Source organism: Zalophus californianus, chromosome 7 (genome assembly GCF_009762305.2).
Source record: "Zalophus californianus isolate mZalCal1 chromosome 7, mZalCal1.pri.v2, whole genome shotgun sequence".
Taxonomy (NCBI): domain Eukaryota; kingdom Metazoa; phylum Chordata; class Mammalia; order Carnivora; family Otariidae; genus Zalophus; species Zalophus californianus.
Window position 1 is genome coordinate 144,251,836 of NC_045601.1, and position 17,605 is coordinate 144,269,440.

The 17,605-nt window shown below is 42.8% G+C and overlaps 1 protein-coding gene and 1 non-coding gene across 2 annotated transcripts; one reads left to right on the top strand and one right to left on the bottom strand.

Moving 5' to 3' along the window:
* The first annotated feature begins 723 nt into the window (after nucleotides 1-723).
* On the top strand, nucleotides 724-3,667 carry ABT1 (activator of basal transcription 1). The gene is made up of 3 exons (XM_027602219.1): nucleotides 724-997; nucleotides 1,604-1,809; nucleotides 1,954-3,667. The coding sequence occupies exons 1-3, from the start codon at nucleotides 757-759 to the stop codon at nucleotides 2,314-2,316; spliced, it is 810 nt and encodes a 269-aa protein (XP_027458020.1). The 5' UTR covers nucleotides 724-756; the 3' UTR covers nucleotides 2,317-3,667.
* A 1,435-nt stretch (nucleotides 3,668-5,102) lies between these two features.
* TRNAN-GUU lies at nucleotides 5,103-5,176 on the bottom strand. The gene has a single exon. It is a non-coding gene; the product is annotated as a tRNA-Asn (tRNA).
* Nucleotides 5,177-17,605: the final 12,429 nt, after the last annotated feature.

Sequence of the window (17,605 nt, forward strand, 5' to 3'; positions counted from 1 at the left end):
CAGGACAACAGGTGTTTATAATATCCGTATGCATCACGTGTCAACGCAAATAACGTTTTGAAAACAGGAGCAGTAACTGTTGCCCCTTAAAAATTCTCTGGACAACTTGTTCACAAAATCAAATTGCAAATTAATATCTTAAGTACACAAAATGTTTTAAACTAAATGAGGTCACAACTGAAGTACTCAAAAATCTTAAGTCTCCAGAACTTGTATTGGCAAAGTTAAGCTACATTTTCAAAACTTAAAAAACATTCAGAACTCGAAGTTAAATTTTGAAAAATAATTCACATTTCAAAACTCAAGACGATTTTATATACTGACGTTTAAGTCAACCTGAAAGGCGAATCACCCCCCAGCCGGAGTCGCACCCGGGTCCCCTGGGTAAAATGCTGTTTTCATCTCCCAACTCCCCAAAGCTTTCCCACACTTCCAGAAGAGCCCGCCTCCCGCGTTTTTCCATCTCGCCGAGGCGTTCTCTAGGGCACGTCCACTTGCGGACCTACCCGCTCGGCTCCGGCCTCTCCAGCCCCGAGCCCCGCCAGTTCGGCCCTCCCCCCGCCCGAGCCTCAGGTCCCGCCTCCCCGCTTCGAATCCCGCGGCTGACCCGGCCCCCACTTCCGCTCTCTCCACCCAATCTGGTCCTGCCATTCGTCTCCGCCCCGTCGGCCCCACCCCCTCCCGCCGGCCGTCGCACGCGCTGTGCGGCAGACGGCGCGGCGCTTTACGGCTGCCGTGCTTGTCGTCTCCGGCGGCATGGACGCGGAGGAGCTGGAGAGGGAAGCTTCGGAGCCGGAGCCCCTGGAAGGGACAGATCAGAAACCAGAGGCGGCGGAGGGGCAGGAGGAATCCGAAGAGGCGGCTTGTGGCGCCAAGAAGCGGGTGGTGCCGGGTATTGTGTACTTGGGCCACCTCCCGCCCCGCTTTCGGCCTCTGCATGTACGGAACCTTCTCAGCGCGTACGGCGAGGTCGGGCGCGTTTTTTTCCAGCCCGAGGGTAAGAGCGCAGGCCCTGGCTGTGCGGGGAGGGGGGTGGCGCTCGCCGGCGGTGGGCTCGCCTGCGCGGGTCCGAGGCGCTGTGGGGGCGCGGGACTCGCGGCCGGCGCCCGGCTCCTTTGGGGGGGCCGGGATTGGGTGTGGGGAGCTCGGTGAGCGCCGAGTAGTTCTCGGATAGTTACCTTTGGCTTGTAGTGTCTGCTCCGCACACCCCCCGCTCCTGAGCCCAATCTCCCGGCTTGTGAAATGAGCACGCCCTGGATAAAAGCCTCAGAGGCTCCTTCACAGAACTGAACCCATCCCCTTTGTCATCGTGACCCAGGTCTAGAGGCAGTGTATGATCAGCTGACCCCAGCTTTCCTAGAGGCACTAATTGAATTGGGATTCGGGGCGTGTGCATGTGCAGAGCCGATCTGGTGCAGGAGTTGACGGCTGAGGAAAAGACTGAGTTAGACGTAGGGAAAGGGTGTACGGGGCGCGGGTGGACCTTGCAGCCCTCTTCCCCGCAGAGGCCTTGAGGTGGGATCCTGGCCCGCGGGCGAGTGGGGGGTGAAGTTAGTTGGGTGCCACGTCGGCCTCCTAAACCACTGCTATGTCTTTGGCTCAGACGGGTTCGTGAGGCGCAAGAAGAAGGCAGCAGCAGCCTCGGCCGCGGGAGGCAAAAAGCGGTCCAGGTACAGCAAGGACTACACCGAGGGCTGGGTGGAGTTCCGGGACAAGCGAGTAGCCAAGCGCGTGGCGGCCAGTCTTCACAACACGCCCATGGGAGCCCGCAGGCGCAGCCCCTTCCGTTACGACCTGTGGAACCTCAAGGTGAGGGGTAGGCTTGCCCGCCTCGTCTCGTCCTCTGCCTTCCCAGCCCAGGCGCCTCGTTCCCTTTTGTTGGCCCCACTCTCTCATCTCCTCTCCATTCCTGACGTACCCTACCCAGATCTTTTCTTGTTTTCCTGTCCACAGTACTTGCACCGTTTCACGTGGTCCCACCTCAGCGAACATCTTGCCTTTGAGCGTCAGGTGCGCAGGCAGCGCCTGAGGGCCGAGGTTGCCCAGGCCAAGCGTGAGACTGACTTCTATCTTCGAAGCGTGGAACGGGGACAGCGCTTCCTTGCCGCTGAGGGGGACTCTGCTCGCCCGAATGGCAGCTGGAGCTTTGCCCAGCGTCCTACTGAGCAAGAGCTGAGAGCCCGGAAGGCGGCTCGGCCAGGGGGACGTGAACGGGCTCGCCTGGCAAATGCCCAGGACCAGGCTCGCTCCAGCCGAGGACTGCTTGCCAAGATCTTTGGAGCGCCACCACCTTCAGCGAGCGTGGAGGAACCCTAACCAGTCAGGGACTCCTGAAGGGTGGACAGACCCCTTCCATTTCTTGGCCCTGCTTCCTGTCTACCTGATAATGACTGCTGATAAGGATTATATTATCTTTCTAAGACCAGGAGTCTGGCGGGTGCTTAGACATTGATGTCTTGTGTTCCTCTGGTCCCCCTCCAACTCCTCCTGCCTGGCTGAGGCACCTAATTCATACTAGCAAGAGTGTGACTACTGCGAGATGCCAATTTTGTTTGATTTTTGGCTGTCCGCCTCCTCCCCAGTGAGATCCTCTAAAAGTCCCACTTTCTGGACCCAGGAAGAGCCTTTACTTCAAGCTAGAGTGATAATGTCAAGTCCAGGCAGCTCTTCTACCAACTGTAGTTGAAGGGCAGCAGCAACATCGGTTTTGTTTAGCAAAGATTAACAGGGCCAGGGGTTAGTGGGATGGGACTGGGTGGGGAGCCACCTTCCAAATGCATGTAAAGAAAAAAAGTGTGTGTTTATATGCCTTTGTAGTTTATTGGGGGTGGGGGGCATTTTATAAGCTCTAACTTCTATCTTCTCATGTCCTGTTCATTCCCCTTAACTTCATCTCCTGGTCTCAGAGCCACCATTCCTCTCCCACGCCCCCAGTTCAGCTTGGACCCTTTTCTAGCTATCAGATTAATTTCTTAGCCCATTTTGTCAATTATCTAGTTCAGCATTTATTAAGTCACTATATGAGGACATAGGGATAGTAGGTAATGACACATGGCCCTTGGTGTTAAGAGTTACCACTAGAAAGAGACATTTAAGAAATTTATTTCTTAGAGGTATTGCAGGCATCATGGTACATGTATATAAGGGGTAGAGTAGGGGCCATGGGAGGGCATGGTTGACTCTGTCTGGGAAGGGAAGCAGTGCTTAATATGGAGCTGATTCCAGATAACACGCTTCAGAGATGGGGCAGTTTTCACCAGGTTTTCCAGATCAGTCCTGAAAAGTGAACAGAAGTCTGACTGAGCCTGGTGTAGTCCTGTTTTTGGAAACAAAGGTCTGTGGATGTAGTGTTGGGTTCAAACCATCGTAAAAGTAGGCAAAGCCTGGGAGGTAGTCAGGCACAAATGATGCCCCACAGGTGCACTTCTGTGAAGTAGGCCTTAGATGAGGGAGGGTTCATAAGCAACATGCAGAGCAGCCCTGGAGGCCACAAAGAATCTATGTAAGCCCCTAAGAGAAACTGAAAACTGGTGTCAGAGTAAACTAAACTAAATTACAAAATAAATAAAATATATAAATTAAAGCTGGTCGGGCACGGGGCTGGCTCAGTTGGAACATACAACTCTTGATCTTGGGGTTGTGAGCTCGAGCCCCATGCTGGGTGTAGAGATGACTTAAAAAAATGTTAGAAAAGGGACACGGGTGGCTCAGTTGGATAACCTCTGCCTTTGAGCCCCACGTCGGGTTCCTTGCTCAGGGGGAGTCTGCTTCTCTATCTGCCTCTCCCCCTGCTCATGTTCTCTCTCAAAATCTTAAAAAGAACTGGTCAATATCTAGTTCATTAAACTTACAGGAAGTAGTAGAGTGATTATAATAATTTGGGTTTTGCTTGTACTTTTTTTTTTTATTTTTTTAACCCACTGTCCTCAATATAATTACTCATTTGTTCTTTGGGTGAAGTGGACTAATCCACTTCTTTGCTTCTAAAATAAAATCTTAGTCATGTTAAGATTTTATTTGGTAGGTGTGCTTTATTTGGGAGAATAAAGACAACCATACAGTAAAAAATAATGGTTACTTGGTGTAACATTTCCCACAATGCCTATACCTCTCATACCCATCAACAGAGACGTGTGTAATGTTACACCCTCAGTCTTAGGAACTTGTACCCTGGTTTCTGTGAGTTGTGAGTTTGTTTCATGTGGATTGTTTCCTCAGGTCATGGTGTCTTCCAAGTGAGCCAGAAAAATCCAGTGTCAGAATTTGATAACCTATTCATTTAATCAGAATTCTCAGTGCCCATTGCCCCCTTTGCTAGATAAAGAGAATATCAAGATTAAGAAACTTCTTCCCCTTAGATCGCTAACAACTTAAAAAATAAAACACATTAGGGCTTAATTTTTTGAATGAAATAAAGGTATCAGTATATTCAAGGTCAGCATAGTTCTGCACAAAGAGCTCACACCCAGTGCCTGGTGAACTGGGTAAATCAGGTGGAGTGAGAGATGAAAATAAGAATGGGTGGAAGAAAATGAATTACCCAGAACTGTCAGTTTGATTCCCTGGAGCCTAAGCCCTTCGAGGGCAGGAGAACATCTTTTTTACACTTAAATTTTCTCTTTTTTAAATGTGGCCATGAATGACTCTGACATGGGTCAATTTTAGTTGTACAAATATAGTAATCGTATACATTTCCAGAAGTGAACTCGCAGAGTAATTTTGGTAGATAATGTCAAAATGCCTTTTATGAATAAAGTGTAAGCGACCATTTTTGTGATTTATAAGCGAGGAAACATGATTTAGAAAAATACCAGTCACTGGAAACTAGATATCCCAGACAGAAGCCTCCAGCATTCTTCGTTCGCAGTGTCTTGGGGATGTCCAAGGCCCCCTACCCGAGGATCTGACTCAGGGTATTGAACGCATTTGCTAAGTTTTTAATCACTGAACAAGAGAATGTTACCCCTATCCCAAAGACGATCTGGCTAAGTATGCTAGCTAGATTTTCATTTAATCTGTGAGAATGGTCAGAAACAATATTGTCATATAAAGTTTTGGAAGGAAAAGGCAAGCTCTAAGCGCTGTCCTTAAATGGGAGGGGCCGTCCCTGGGTGGGCTCGAACCACCAACCTTTCGGTTAACAGCCGAACGCGCTAACCGATTGCGCCACAGAGACGGGGGTGAGAACGGCTGTCTTATGAGACCTGATCATTTCATTTTTCCAGTCTACACTGTGCGATACACTTTACGAATGAAGTTTTCGTTGGGTATATATATTGAAGAACTGTCCCCGCACGATTTTTGTTGTTCCTATGCTTGTTTTCAAAACAAGTTTTGATAATATGGATATTATTCTTAGAGAGGAATTTCGGAATGTTGATTGGGTGGGGAGAAGGGCGCCGGACTGCTGTTTACCCGAGTTAGTGTGAATATAATCCAAAAAAGGACATCCGGACAGAATTTATTTTCAGTTCAAAAAGGGAGTTTTTGCTGACCCTTAACAGGCCCTAAAAGGATTCTGTATAGATGAAGACATTAAATGGGAAAGATACCAGGAAGAACAACTAAGAAGGGAAAACCTAGAGGCTCATCAACGCAACCTCAAATTATCGGGTAAAAGTGTCCTTCCTGGGAAATTGGATATTCTCATGTACCAAAGTAGGAGAGCAGAGCTATCTTGCTAATTGCAAAGAGAAAATCAAATCTTTACAAAGAAGAGACTCATGTCTCCACTGAAACTAGGGATCAAATTTAACATCATTAACAACGGGACAAATGAACATTATGTGCTTCCTGATGAAGTCACAGCAAGTACACAGCACATGATATTCTACCTAAAAGGATTAACTTGGATGTAATTAGGTCTGTTAGACAACTTCTAGCCTTGTCGCTACATTTAGCTATTGCTGTGTAACAAGACACTAAAAAATGTCAGTGGTTGTTTGAGTCATGGTTCTTCCAGAGAAGCAGAACATTTATGATACATCTCCTTCTCTCTCATCTCTCTACCTCAGTCCCTCTCTATAGAGATCTCCCCATTTCTGTATTTATCTATCATCTATCTATCTATCTATCTATCTATCTATCTATCTATCTATCATCTAATCACTTACCTATCTAATTGGCTTATGTGTAGAGTGGGCCAGCAAGCTGGAAACGCAGGCAGGATTTCTATGTCACAGTCTTGAGAGAGAATTTCTTCTTCAGGAGGAAAAGGAGTGAAACATTAAGATTTAAAATGTTGGTTGAGTAAAATAAGATCTTGGAGACTTCAAAGTCAAAAAATCCACTTAGGGTCTTCGACATAAACTTGAGTATTTTGGAATAGACGGTACATGGAAAGGTCTGGATGGTAGTGCAAAGTGACATTAATATGTCCCTAGACAGAGATCGCACTAGCTGGGAGCAAGGGTAGAGACAGGTGATCAGAAATATTATGATGTAATGTATTTTTTCTTTGCTAGGAGAATAAGAAGTAGCCAAATAATGTGCTATTTTGTCTTAGATAAAACTTGGCCTTGGAAAGGTTGAGTGACATGCCCAGGGTAACACACTGGTGGGTTTCATAATGAATGAACTCCCAAACCTAAGCTCTGAACCATTAAGCTCTAGTATGTTTCCTACTATATGTCGACAGTGAGGAGTACTTCAAAGGGAGTTTCTGGTCTATAGTAAAGAGGATAGTGTCCTGTAAGTCAACATACTGGCTAGTTTCTAGCCGTACTTCAAACTAACACATCTGGGTAATGGAAAGCTGAAGCACCTAGTCTCTTAGCTTAAAATGTGCTTTAGAAATATCTGATTATTCTGACCCCGCATCAGAGAGAAGTCAATTAAATTCTTGTGATATGTCAGCACTATTAACAGTCAAAAAGAGGCAAAGACATTTCAAAGGGGAAAGGAATTTTTGACCAATGAGATCAGATTTCTATAACTCTCCATCATCATATCCCAGTGTAAACCCTCCTGTTCAGAATCCAGTTGAATCTTGGTAAATTCTATAGCCACATCCTTGAATGTCACTGCTTCCTGAGAAACCAAACAAATCCAGAATCGCCTAACTGAAGGGCTACAGCCCAGGAAGTGAATGGAATGTAGAACAAAACAAAACAAAGCAAAGCAAGATACGGTTATGACAGAATAAAATATTCTGAGTCAAGACAAGCCAAGTCTATTCATTCTTACTTTATATCTAGTACTGTGTTTGAGTCTATGTGAAATACAAAAACAAATAAACAAAGAATACCAGTCCACAAGGGACTGGAAATTTTACATGTGAAATAATTTCAAAACTATATAGCAAATAAAGAAATCGTGAAATTCTTTGGTACAGACAAAAGGTACTGAAGGCATTCCAGGAAGGACACCAGGGTATGCAAAAATAGCAAGGGAAGGAGTTCACTTCACGTTCTCAACTCCGGATGAACAATGCAAGTAGCTGGAGAGTTTCTAAAGCATAGGGATGTCAAGGCCCAACTCGCTGAAATTCTGATTTAAATTGTCGAACAGAGGGCCAAAACATCAGTGTTTGTTTGGTTATTTCTGGAAGTATGCTAGGTAATGCCAATGGCAGGACTTGAGTTGTACTAGATTCACTGGTGAACTCGTTTACCCAAATTAAATCATAGACCACAGTAGCATAGTGAGAAAAACATCAACCACAGACTCAGATACCAACGCTGATTCTTTGTTCTGTCATTTACTGGCTGTGTGAATTCTCTTTGCAACTCTTTTTTTTTTTAACTTTATTTATTTATTGGAGAGAGAGCGAAAGCAATCACAGAAGGAGAGGGATCACAGAGGGAGAGGGAGAAGCAGACTCCCCACTGAGCAGGGAGCCCGACACGGGGCTTGATCCCAGGACCCTGAGATCAGGACCCCAGCCAAAGACAGAAGACAGACGCCTGAGCCACCCAGGGGCCCCTGTAACCCTTATGAACAACTCTTTCTGAATGTTCTGCCCTGGGCCTTTGCTTACTTCTCTGTTTTGACTGATGGTATATGGATGAGAACAAATTCTTTACATCCATCCCGAATCAAATCTGCCTCAGGGGTACAGCTATCTTTCAGTTTCCCTAAACAAACGATCTTGGCACTTTCCAGGAACTTCCTTCCTCCTCTATATATCCACTTCTTTCATCAAGTCAAACTTCTTTCTCGGAACCCCTGTTAGGGGACAGGGAATGGGCTTGTTGACGGTCCTCCGCCCTCTGGCCTCACCCTATGTTTTTATCAGTAGCTTCAGTCTCTTTTCTGGCTTTCTCACGTGATACACTCATTCCTATCATCATAGCGCTGATCACATTTCCCACTCTGCCTGTAACACCCTGATTTGTACACATGATTCAAGACCTATTGCAAATCCCACATGTTATATGAAGCTTTCCCTGCCTTCTGCAGCCTGCAAGACCCTCTCCCTTCTCAAAATTCCTTTAACTCTTACCTTGCCCATTTAACCAGACACTTAAGTGTACATATAAATATGTATGTATAAATGCATGTGGATGTGTGTGTATACACAGAAACGCTAACGGTTCTGTAATGATTGTGCAAGGGGACAAGGGCCTGATCCAGTGCACACTTTCTATTACCAGCAGGGCCAAGAACGGAGCTGTGCTTATGACTAGTCCAGAAGATGGACAGCCGCATGCACGAAAGACAGTTAGATGTAGAGAAGGACAGTGAGGGGAAGACACCAGAAGAGTGGTTAACGTTCCTTTCAGATACTGCTTCTACCACAAAGTATTATATCTAGGTATCTACCAAAAAATAGAGCTCAAGTTCCAGTGCAGGAACTTGACTAGTCATTGGTTAATTGGTTAGTTATTGGTTAGTCCGTAGAGTACCAGAATCAAGGAAGAATACCAGTGTTCAGGAATTGAAATAATAAATAAACCAAGGAACAGATAAATCTACTTATCGCAACTTACCTGGGTCCTGGCTGTCATAACAGTATACATTGCTTCTTCGAAAGTTAGAGCAATTCTGAGACATTAGTGTCCTGCTAAGACAGGGCTAAGGAAGAAGAAAGGCATGAAATAGCCTTGTTCTGATAAAACTTCCAGCCTTCAAGTCAGAAACGCACTCACTTGCTTAATACATATTGATTGAGTGTCTTCACGTGTCCCAGGCTCAGGAGACACCACGACGCATGGGCACTTTTCCAGACTTCACGGAGCCTATGGTCTGGTAGAAAAACTACAAGAGCCGAATAAGTACACAGATGTATACACATCTGTGCTCTGTGATAAATGTTATAAAGAGTAAAAGGTTGGATTAGCACATACCCAGCCTCTAAGAGTAGAAGGCACATCGGAGCTGAGAGTGAAGGAAATGAACTTACAGATAAAAAAGGAGAAGAAAAGAAGTCTGGGCAGAGGGACGGGGGTGTGGAAGGGCCCTGAGGCAGGAGGCGACGTAAAACCTACCAGGACAGGAAGGGTGAGTGTGGCTAACACTGAAAGAGACATCTCTTGCGACAAGGCAAGCCTGGAGAAGCGAGGAACGAACAGATGACGTGCGCCTCGTAGCTAATATTACGAGTTTGTATCTTTACCCAAAGAGCAATGGGAACCGCCAAGGGGTTTTAAACAGTGACAAGGCGCGCGTAGATCTGTATTTTTAAGACATCTATCTGCCTGTAGTATAAAGAGAAGCCTAAAGAGAGGTAAAAATGGGTGTGGGAGACCAGCTAGGAGGTTATTATGATCCAGGCAAGAGATGCCAGGGCTTTAGCCTAGAGTGAGAGTGTCAGAGACAGAAAGAATGAGGCAGATACAAGAAATACTCACGGGGTCAAATCATCAGGTTTTTCTCCATATGCCCAACGGGAAAGATCGATCAAAAGGTAGAGTTTTTAAAAGAATAAAAAGACTGGGAGGAAAATTTACCAAAAAACCCATACGTGATAAATGACTGGTATCCAAAACATACAGATTCTCTTAAAATACAACCGTAAGAAAATCAATTAATTTAAAAACGGGCAAAAGATCTGAATAGACACCTCATCAGAAAAGATCTACAATGGCAAATAAGTACATGACAAGATGCTCCCCAGCCTATGTCATTAGGGAATAACGAGTTAAAATAACAATGAGATATCACGCCAAACCTATTAAAATTCAGAACACTGGGGCGCCTGGGGGGCTCAGTCGTTGAGTGTCTGCCTTCGGCTCAGGTCATGATCCCAGGGTCCTGGGGTCGAGCCCCACATCGGGCTCCCTGCTCCGCGGGAGGCCTGCTTCTCCCTCTCCCACTCCCCCTGCTTGTGTTCCCTCTCTCGCTGCATCTCTCTCTGTCAAAAAAAAAAAATTAAAAAAATTAAAATTAAAAAAATAAAAAAAAAATTCAGAACACTGATAACACCATGCTGGTGAGAATATGGGCCAACAGGGGTTCATGTTCCTTTTTGGTGGGAATGCACAATGGTACAGCCGCTTTGGAAGAATGTTCGACAGTTTCTTACAAAGCTGAACATCGCCTGCCCATGCAATCTAGCAATTGGACTTCTTGATATTTCCCCAGGTAAGTTGCTATATCAACACAAAAACCTGCACACAATGTTTCTTACAGCTTTATTCATATTTGCCAAAACTTGGAAGCCACCAAGATGTCCCTCGACAGGTGAGCGGATGAACGGTGGTACACCTGGACAGTGGAATATTGTTCAGCACTAAAAAGAAAGGAGCTGTCAAGTCGTGAAAAAACATGGAAGAATCTTAAATGCATAAGGCTACATACTGTAGGATTCCAACTATATGCCATTTGCAAAAGGTAGAAATATGGAGACTGTAAAAAGATCAGTGGTTGCTAGAGGTTCAGAGTGGGAGTGAGGGATGAAAAGGTGGGGTGCAGGAGATTTTTAGGGCAAAGTGTTCTGTCTGACACAGTCAGGGCGGACACATATCACCATGCGTCATCAAAACTCAAAGAATGTTGTAATGTAAACTATGGACTTAGGTTAATAATAATGAATTAATATTTGCTTACCAATTGTAATAAATGTACTACTGATACAAGGTGTAAATCACAGGAGGAGTTGTGTGCAGAGGGAGATTCAGTAGGTGAGAACTCTCTGTATTTCTTTTTCTTTTTTTGACCTGTCTGTATTTCTTTTTATTTTTTAAAGATTTTATTTATTTATTTGAGAGAGAGAGCACAAGCAGGTAGAGCCGCAGACAGAGGCAGAGGGAGAAGCAGGGTCCCCACTGAGCAGGGAGCCCGATGCGGGACTCGATCCCAGGACCCTGGGATCATGACCTGAGCTGAAGGCAGACGCTTAACGACTGAGCCACCCAGGTGCCCTTGAACTGTCTGTATTTCTGGTTAATTTTTCTATAAACCTACAAGTGCTCTAAACAGGTCTTTTAATTTAAATCAATCAAATCAATTAATCCTATAAAAAAGGAGAGGGGTTGCTGAGCAGCCTCAAAACAGGATCAAAGAGAAAGTTCATGAGCACCATTGCCTGTCCCTGTACTCAAATTAGGATCCAGGAAACAGAGCTCCCCAAATTCTCCCAAAATGCCTTTTGCTTTGCAAAGTAGAATTCAATCTGACCCTAGTTTTAGTCTACCTTTTCATTCAGTGACACATTCTTAATATTCCCCTACTGCTTTAGAGGGTTATAGAAATCCATCCATTCAGTTCCATAGAAGGACATGATGACCTCAAACAGGCATGTTTCCTGTTTCTTTATTCCCTGCAGAATTCACGTCTGAGTCAATACATTTATTGGACTGTTCAGTTTCCTCAGGGATTTAATGGGAATATGACACCTGCCCAATTTCTAGAGTCCGTGTAAAATGAACACCTAGCAATCAGTGTTTCACCAAATTCTCATGGGTACTGATTTATTTTACAGATTAAGAAAAAAAAGGCAGGTGGGTAGGAAGGATGTCCAAGAGCAAAGGGTCTTTTTGCCTCCAGATTTGGAGCCAATAATGGTGAATATTTCCTCCTCCTTGGTTTTTGACCCAAAGATTTGCCACATCGTAGGGCGAGGAGAGAGCTGGGGTTGATGTAATACGTGAGATTCACATACACATAATGGGAGTGGGGACTGATTTTTTTTTTTTTTTAACTAAGCCATATACAGGATTGGTAAAGTTTGGTGAGTATGGAATTGGCTCAAGGCTGCTGATCCTACCCTACACCTCATCATTTTCCCTCTCCCACAGCTCACGCCTTTCTCCTGAGGTCTTTGGAGGCTGTCTTCTCATGGTCCTTTGTGCAGTATTGCTTCTGCTTTTTTCCCAAAAGGATGGATCCCAAAGTTCTCTAACTCGGGCAGCTCCAGGATCTGTTTCTGCTTGTGCATTTCTGGTTTCTTTCCTGAATCCATATCCATCTGGGGCAAACAGCTAAAGTCTGTCCAGGACCATAGCAATAGCATTAAACTAACCGATGGATGTGGTAACTGTGAGACGTTCTGTTTCAGAATATTCCCGCAAGACGGAAGGTCTGCAGAGTGGTAGGCAGTGGGTGTGGGGGCTGAGCTGATGCTGTAAACTTCGGTAGAATTAGAAGTGAAGAAATCACAGGATGTCAGGGGTAATGTATGTTAGTGACCAACTGATTTAATGCCATTAATTTTACTGAAGAAGATAGGGACCAAAAACGTCTTCCTTTGAGGCTTCTAAGTAGAAGAGCAGATATTACCTACCTGACTTCCTGATTCGATTTCAGTATTCTTTTCACAACCCACCACGTTTTTCACAGAGTTGTCCCCTGAAATCAGGCTATGTGAATATCAGGACTGTTTGCTTTTGTGTTTACCCCAACCTCCCATCATAATGCAACTTTTGTAAGTGCATGAACTGTTCACTGATATTTCTGCAGCATCTAGAATAATGTCTGGCACTCAGTAAATGTTTGTGAAATGGAAGACAAAGTTCTAGAACTGTGATAGGCCACATTCAATCTGGTTAAAGCCTGCACTTCAGGCAGTCCCCTGATAAGATACTTGTAGGCAGGCCAAACCATCGCATGCTCCTTTTTTCAAATGGGTTGTTGAGTCATTTCAGATGGTACTCTACTACCAGATTTTAACGCTCTTTGAAAGAAATAATCGTACTTCATAATAATAAGCGCTTAGCAAATGTCACTTCCTTTCCATCTGTCTTCTCTCTAGGGGAGGCTTCTTTCCCCGTAGCTGTTTAATTTCTCATTAACTTTACTAATACCTTATTTATTTTTAAAGATTTTATTTATTTATTTGAGAGAGCGAGAATGAGAGAGAGAGCACATGAGAGGGGGTAGGGTCAGAGGGTGAAGCAGCCTCCCCGCCGAGCAGGGAGCCCGACGCGGGACTCGATCCCAGTTCACCAGGATCATGACCTGAGCCGAAGGCAGGCGCTTAACCAACGGAGCCACCCAGGCGCCCATTATCTTTACTAATACTTTAATATGTTACTTTAATACTTTAACTCCTAAATACTTTACTCCTAATACTTTAACTCTTAAAGTATCTAGTAGGATAATGGATGACCTATTAAGAAAATTTCCACATAAAAACATCACAAGAGATTATAAGAGAAACTATCCACTTCAAGCTGTAAGTTCAACTGCTTGGAGCAGAGAGGCCGAGAGGCTCTGGCCCTCCGGTGGGAACTCCGACCAGCTAGAATCTCTTGTCTTCCAGGATGGATTTTCCTAACCAGGGGTTCAGTTGGGTGATGCCTCCCTCCTCTGAGTTCTGCCTGGACAAAGTCTGCATCACAATTAAGTTCTTTATTGGTATCTTATTTTAAAAGCATTTCATGTATAAGTTTTATCTCACCAATAAAAGTAAACTGTATAAATCTTGAGCATTGAGGAAAAATAAGAGAGAAAAATATAAGAAGAACTTGAGAGACAGAGCACCAAAGAATCCTCTCAGGAACGTTTACTAACATAAGAGGCCTTTTTTTTTTTTCTGTAAAAGGACAATCTAGGGACGCCTGGCTGGCTCAGCCGGTACAGCGTGCTTGGGATTGTGAGTTTGAGCCCCATGGTGGGTGTAGAGATCACTGAAAATAAAGTGTTAAAAAAATAAGAAAAAATAAAAAAGGAGAATCTAGTTATCAGCTTAATTTTGTAGGCAAAAACATAAGAACTTCACAAGGCCCTAGAAGCTACATGAAGAACTGTTTTTAAAATAATGGATTAAAAGGTGAAAACAACACAAATATCTATCAACAGATGAGTGGATAAACAAAATGTTGTATATTCATACAACAGAATATTATTCATCCTTAGAACAAAATTCTGATACGTGCTGCACAGGGATGAACCTTGAAGACATTATGCTGAGTGAAATAAGCCAGACACAAAAGGACAAATATTGTATGATTCTACTTATATGAGGTACCCACTCTAGGCAAACTCATAGAGACAGAAAGGAAGATAAAGGTTTCCAGGGACTGGGGGAAGCGGGAATGAGAAATTACCGTTTAATGGGTTCAGAGTTTCTGTTTGGGATGATGAAAAAGTTCTGGAAATTTATAGTGGTGATGGTTGTACAACACGGGGAATGTACTTAATGCTATTGGTATACTTACAAATAGTTAAAATGGTAAATTTTGTTATATTTTACCACAATTTAAAAAAATGGATCTTGCATTTTCAATTTCAAAAATATGTTCACTATTAGATATTTGGGAAACAAACCTATAAACCAACAGAGATAATTGCTGTTATCATTTTAATATATATATTCCCAGTGTTTTTCCTATAGATGTCAGTCAGTATATACTAAAATGGAGTCCTACAGTATACATCCTATGACCTGCCCTTCAGTTTTCACAATGTATCATGTAGACCCCTTAGTGTTAGACACGTACATTTTATGTGTAACTATGACAAGCACCCTTGTCTGTGTATTTTGTCACACTGTTGATTGCTTCCTAATGGTAAATTTCTTAAAATGAGTTAAGATCAAATCAAGAGGACTTGAGGGTAAAGGAAAACTAAGGGAGAAATTTCTTGGACACCCAAAGTAGACAAAACTCTAGACTAGACAGAGAGAAGAAAAATGATGAAAAACTAAGAAAAGACATTGGGTTTTTTTTTTTTTTTAAGACATTGGGTTTTTTTTTTTTTTTAAAGATTTTATTTATTTATTTGAGAGAGGGAGAGAATGAGAGATAGAAAGCACAAGAGGGAAGAGCGTCGGAGGGAGAAGCAGACTCCCCGCTGAGCAGGGAGCCCGATGCGGGACTCGATCCCGGGACTCCAGGATCATGACCTGAGCCGAAGGCAGTCGCTTAACCAACTGAGCCACCCAGGCGCCCAAGACATTGGGTTTTAATAAATACCACCATCTACCATGTAAACAATTTCCCATGGTTTATGGTATAGCTAGTTGCCCAACTCCGGTAAAATAGTTGTATTCTTAATGTTCTGTTCAGACCGTTTTTTTTCTGAATTTTAACATTTAAATAATGAAATGATACGAAATACATAAATCAGAAAATGCAAATGTTCTCTATTTGTAACATTCGTAAAAATACTACTACAGAATACAATACAGCATCATTTTTCTTTGCATTTACAAACACACCATTTTTTACAATAATGTACATACTACTTTGTTACTCTTTACACAAATATATTTTGGGCATTTCATCAAATGGATTCACATTAATTTATTTAAATAGTTTATTTAACTTAGGATTTAAATTATTTCCAATTTTTTTTGCTATATCATAAGCTGGCTACAATAAATATCCATATAGAGACACAGATTTTTTAAAAATTTTATTCTATTATGTTATGTTAGTCACCACACAGCAGAGACACAGATTTTTATCAGTATATTTATGGAAACAACATTACTGGGTTAAAGAATATATACATTAAATATGAAAGCTACTGTTCTCCTAGTTTCCAACCATTTCAGGCATAAAGTTCATTACTCCAATAAGATTATATATAAGTACAAAAATATTTCATATTTATACTCATACTAATAATGTATAAGAGTGTCAGTCTCTTCATAGACTGGGCAGTTTATAAACAGCAGAGATTTATTTCTTACAATCTGGAGTCTTGGAAGTCCAAGGTCAGGGTGCCAAAATGGTAAAATTCTGGTGAAGGCATTCTTCCTGGTTCTGTTCCAGATGGCAGTCTTCTTGCTGTGTTCTCACATGGCCGAAGGGGCGAGAAGGATCTCTAGGGTCTCTTATATAAGGACACTAATCCCATTCGTGAGGGTTTCACCCTCATGACCTTAATCACCTCCCAAAGGCCCAACCTCCAAATGCCATCACACTGGGGATTGGGTTTGAAACCAGAAGAATTTTGGGGAGGTGCAAACATTCAACCTACAGCAGAGTGTATTTTTCTTAACTGCCACCAACGTGGCTATTACGGTTTTTTAAGTCTTTGCTAATATGAAACATTACCAAAAGAGTTGGAGAATTCAAAATAATCAAGGTATTTTATATTACTTTGACTATTAATGTGACCCTCTTTTCAAGTGTATATTGGCCAGTTATATTCCCTCGGTGAACTCCCTGTTCACATCTTTTCCCGTTTTCTTTTAGTTGTTGATTTGTAGATGCTCTTTTATAGCATGAGTAGGAACACTTGTCTATGACATATGGTAAGTATACTTCCTTATCTGACTGATGGTGTAATTAGGTAATGTAAGTTTTTAGTTTTTATAACATCAAGCCTGATAACTCTTTCATAATTTCTGACACTGACAAGTCTATGAAGAAAGGCCTTCACAACAAAGGATTATTATTTTTTAAATTACCTTAAACTTTATTTTGGCACAACCATGATCTTATATTTTACATTAAGAAAATATTTAATTTTTCCAATTAAACCTCTCCAGACTGTTTTTAGATTTGGTGTGGTAGGAATTCAGTGCTATTTTCCCCAACCCTTAATGTTCAAAGAACATTTTTAAATAAATTCTATCCTTTCTTTATGATTTAAATACCAATTTGAAGATAAATCACTTCCTATATAAATCGCTGATCTGTTTCTGGACTTGCTAGTCTGTAGCTCTTGGAGGAAAAATAACCCTTGCTTTCTTATAAGTATGGCAGTAAAATTTTCTGAGTAGACAGAGAAGCAAGTTAGGAAACCTATAAGGAGCAGTTCTGGATGCTTGTTTCTTTAGCCACATAGGTCTCTTTCAAGATTTGTTTTTGTTGCTCTGGGATTTTTGCTTCTTTATGTCTTCTCTTTAGTTTCTGTAGAAGCTGGAGTTTCAGACCTAAAGAAGCAAGCTCCCTTCAGCTTTATCTCTAACTGAGACTTACCTGTACCTCCCAGATGGGAGAAAAACAACAGGTCAAAAGAAGGGACCTCCTTCCCCAAGTCAGACACACCCCCACTAGCACCCAGACACACTCCTGGTGTGATCTCTGAAGATCACAGCTACTCAAATAAACTCTAATAGAAATATCACGTTCCATATATGCCTCAGATATAAAATGAAACACATGTGAGAATCCAACCTTGGAGCACAGCAGAGGAGGGACTTGCTCTAGTCCTGATTCCATCATATGAACCTTGGAACTGTCTTTAATAAGGCTTAGTTTCCTTGCCATCTGTGAAATGGCGATAATCATTGTGATCCTGCCTTAAGTCACAGAGTTCCTGAGAGTTA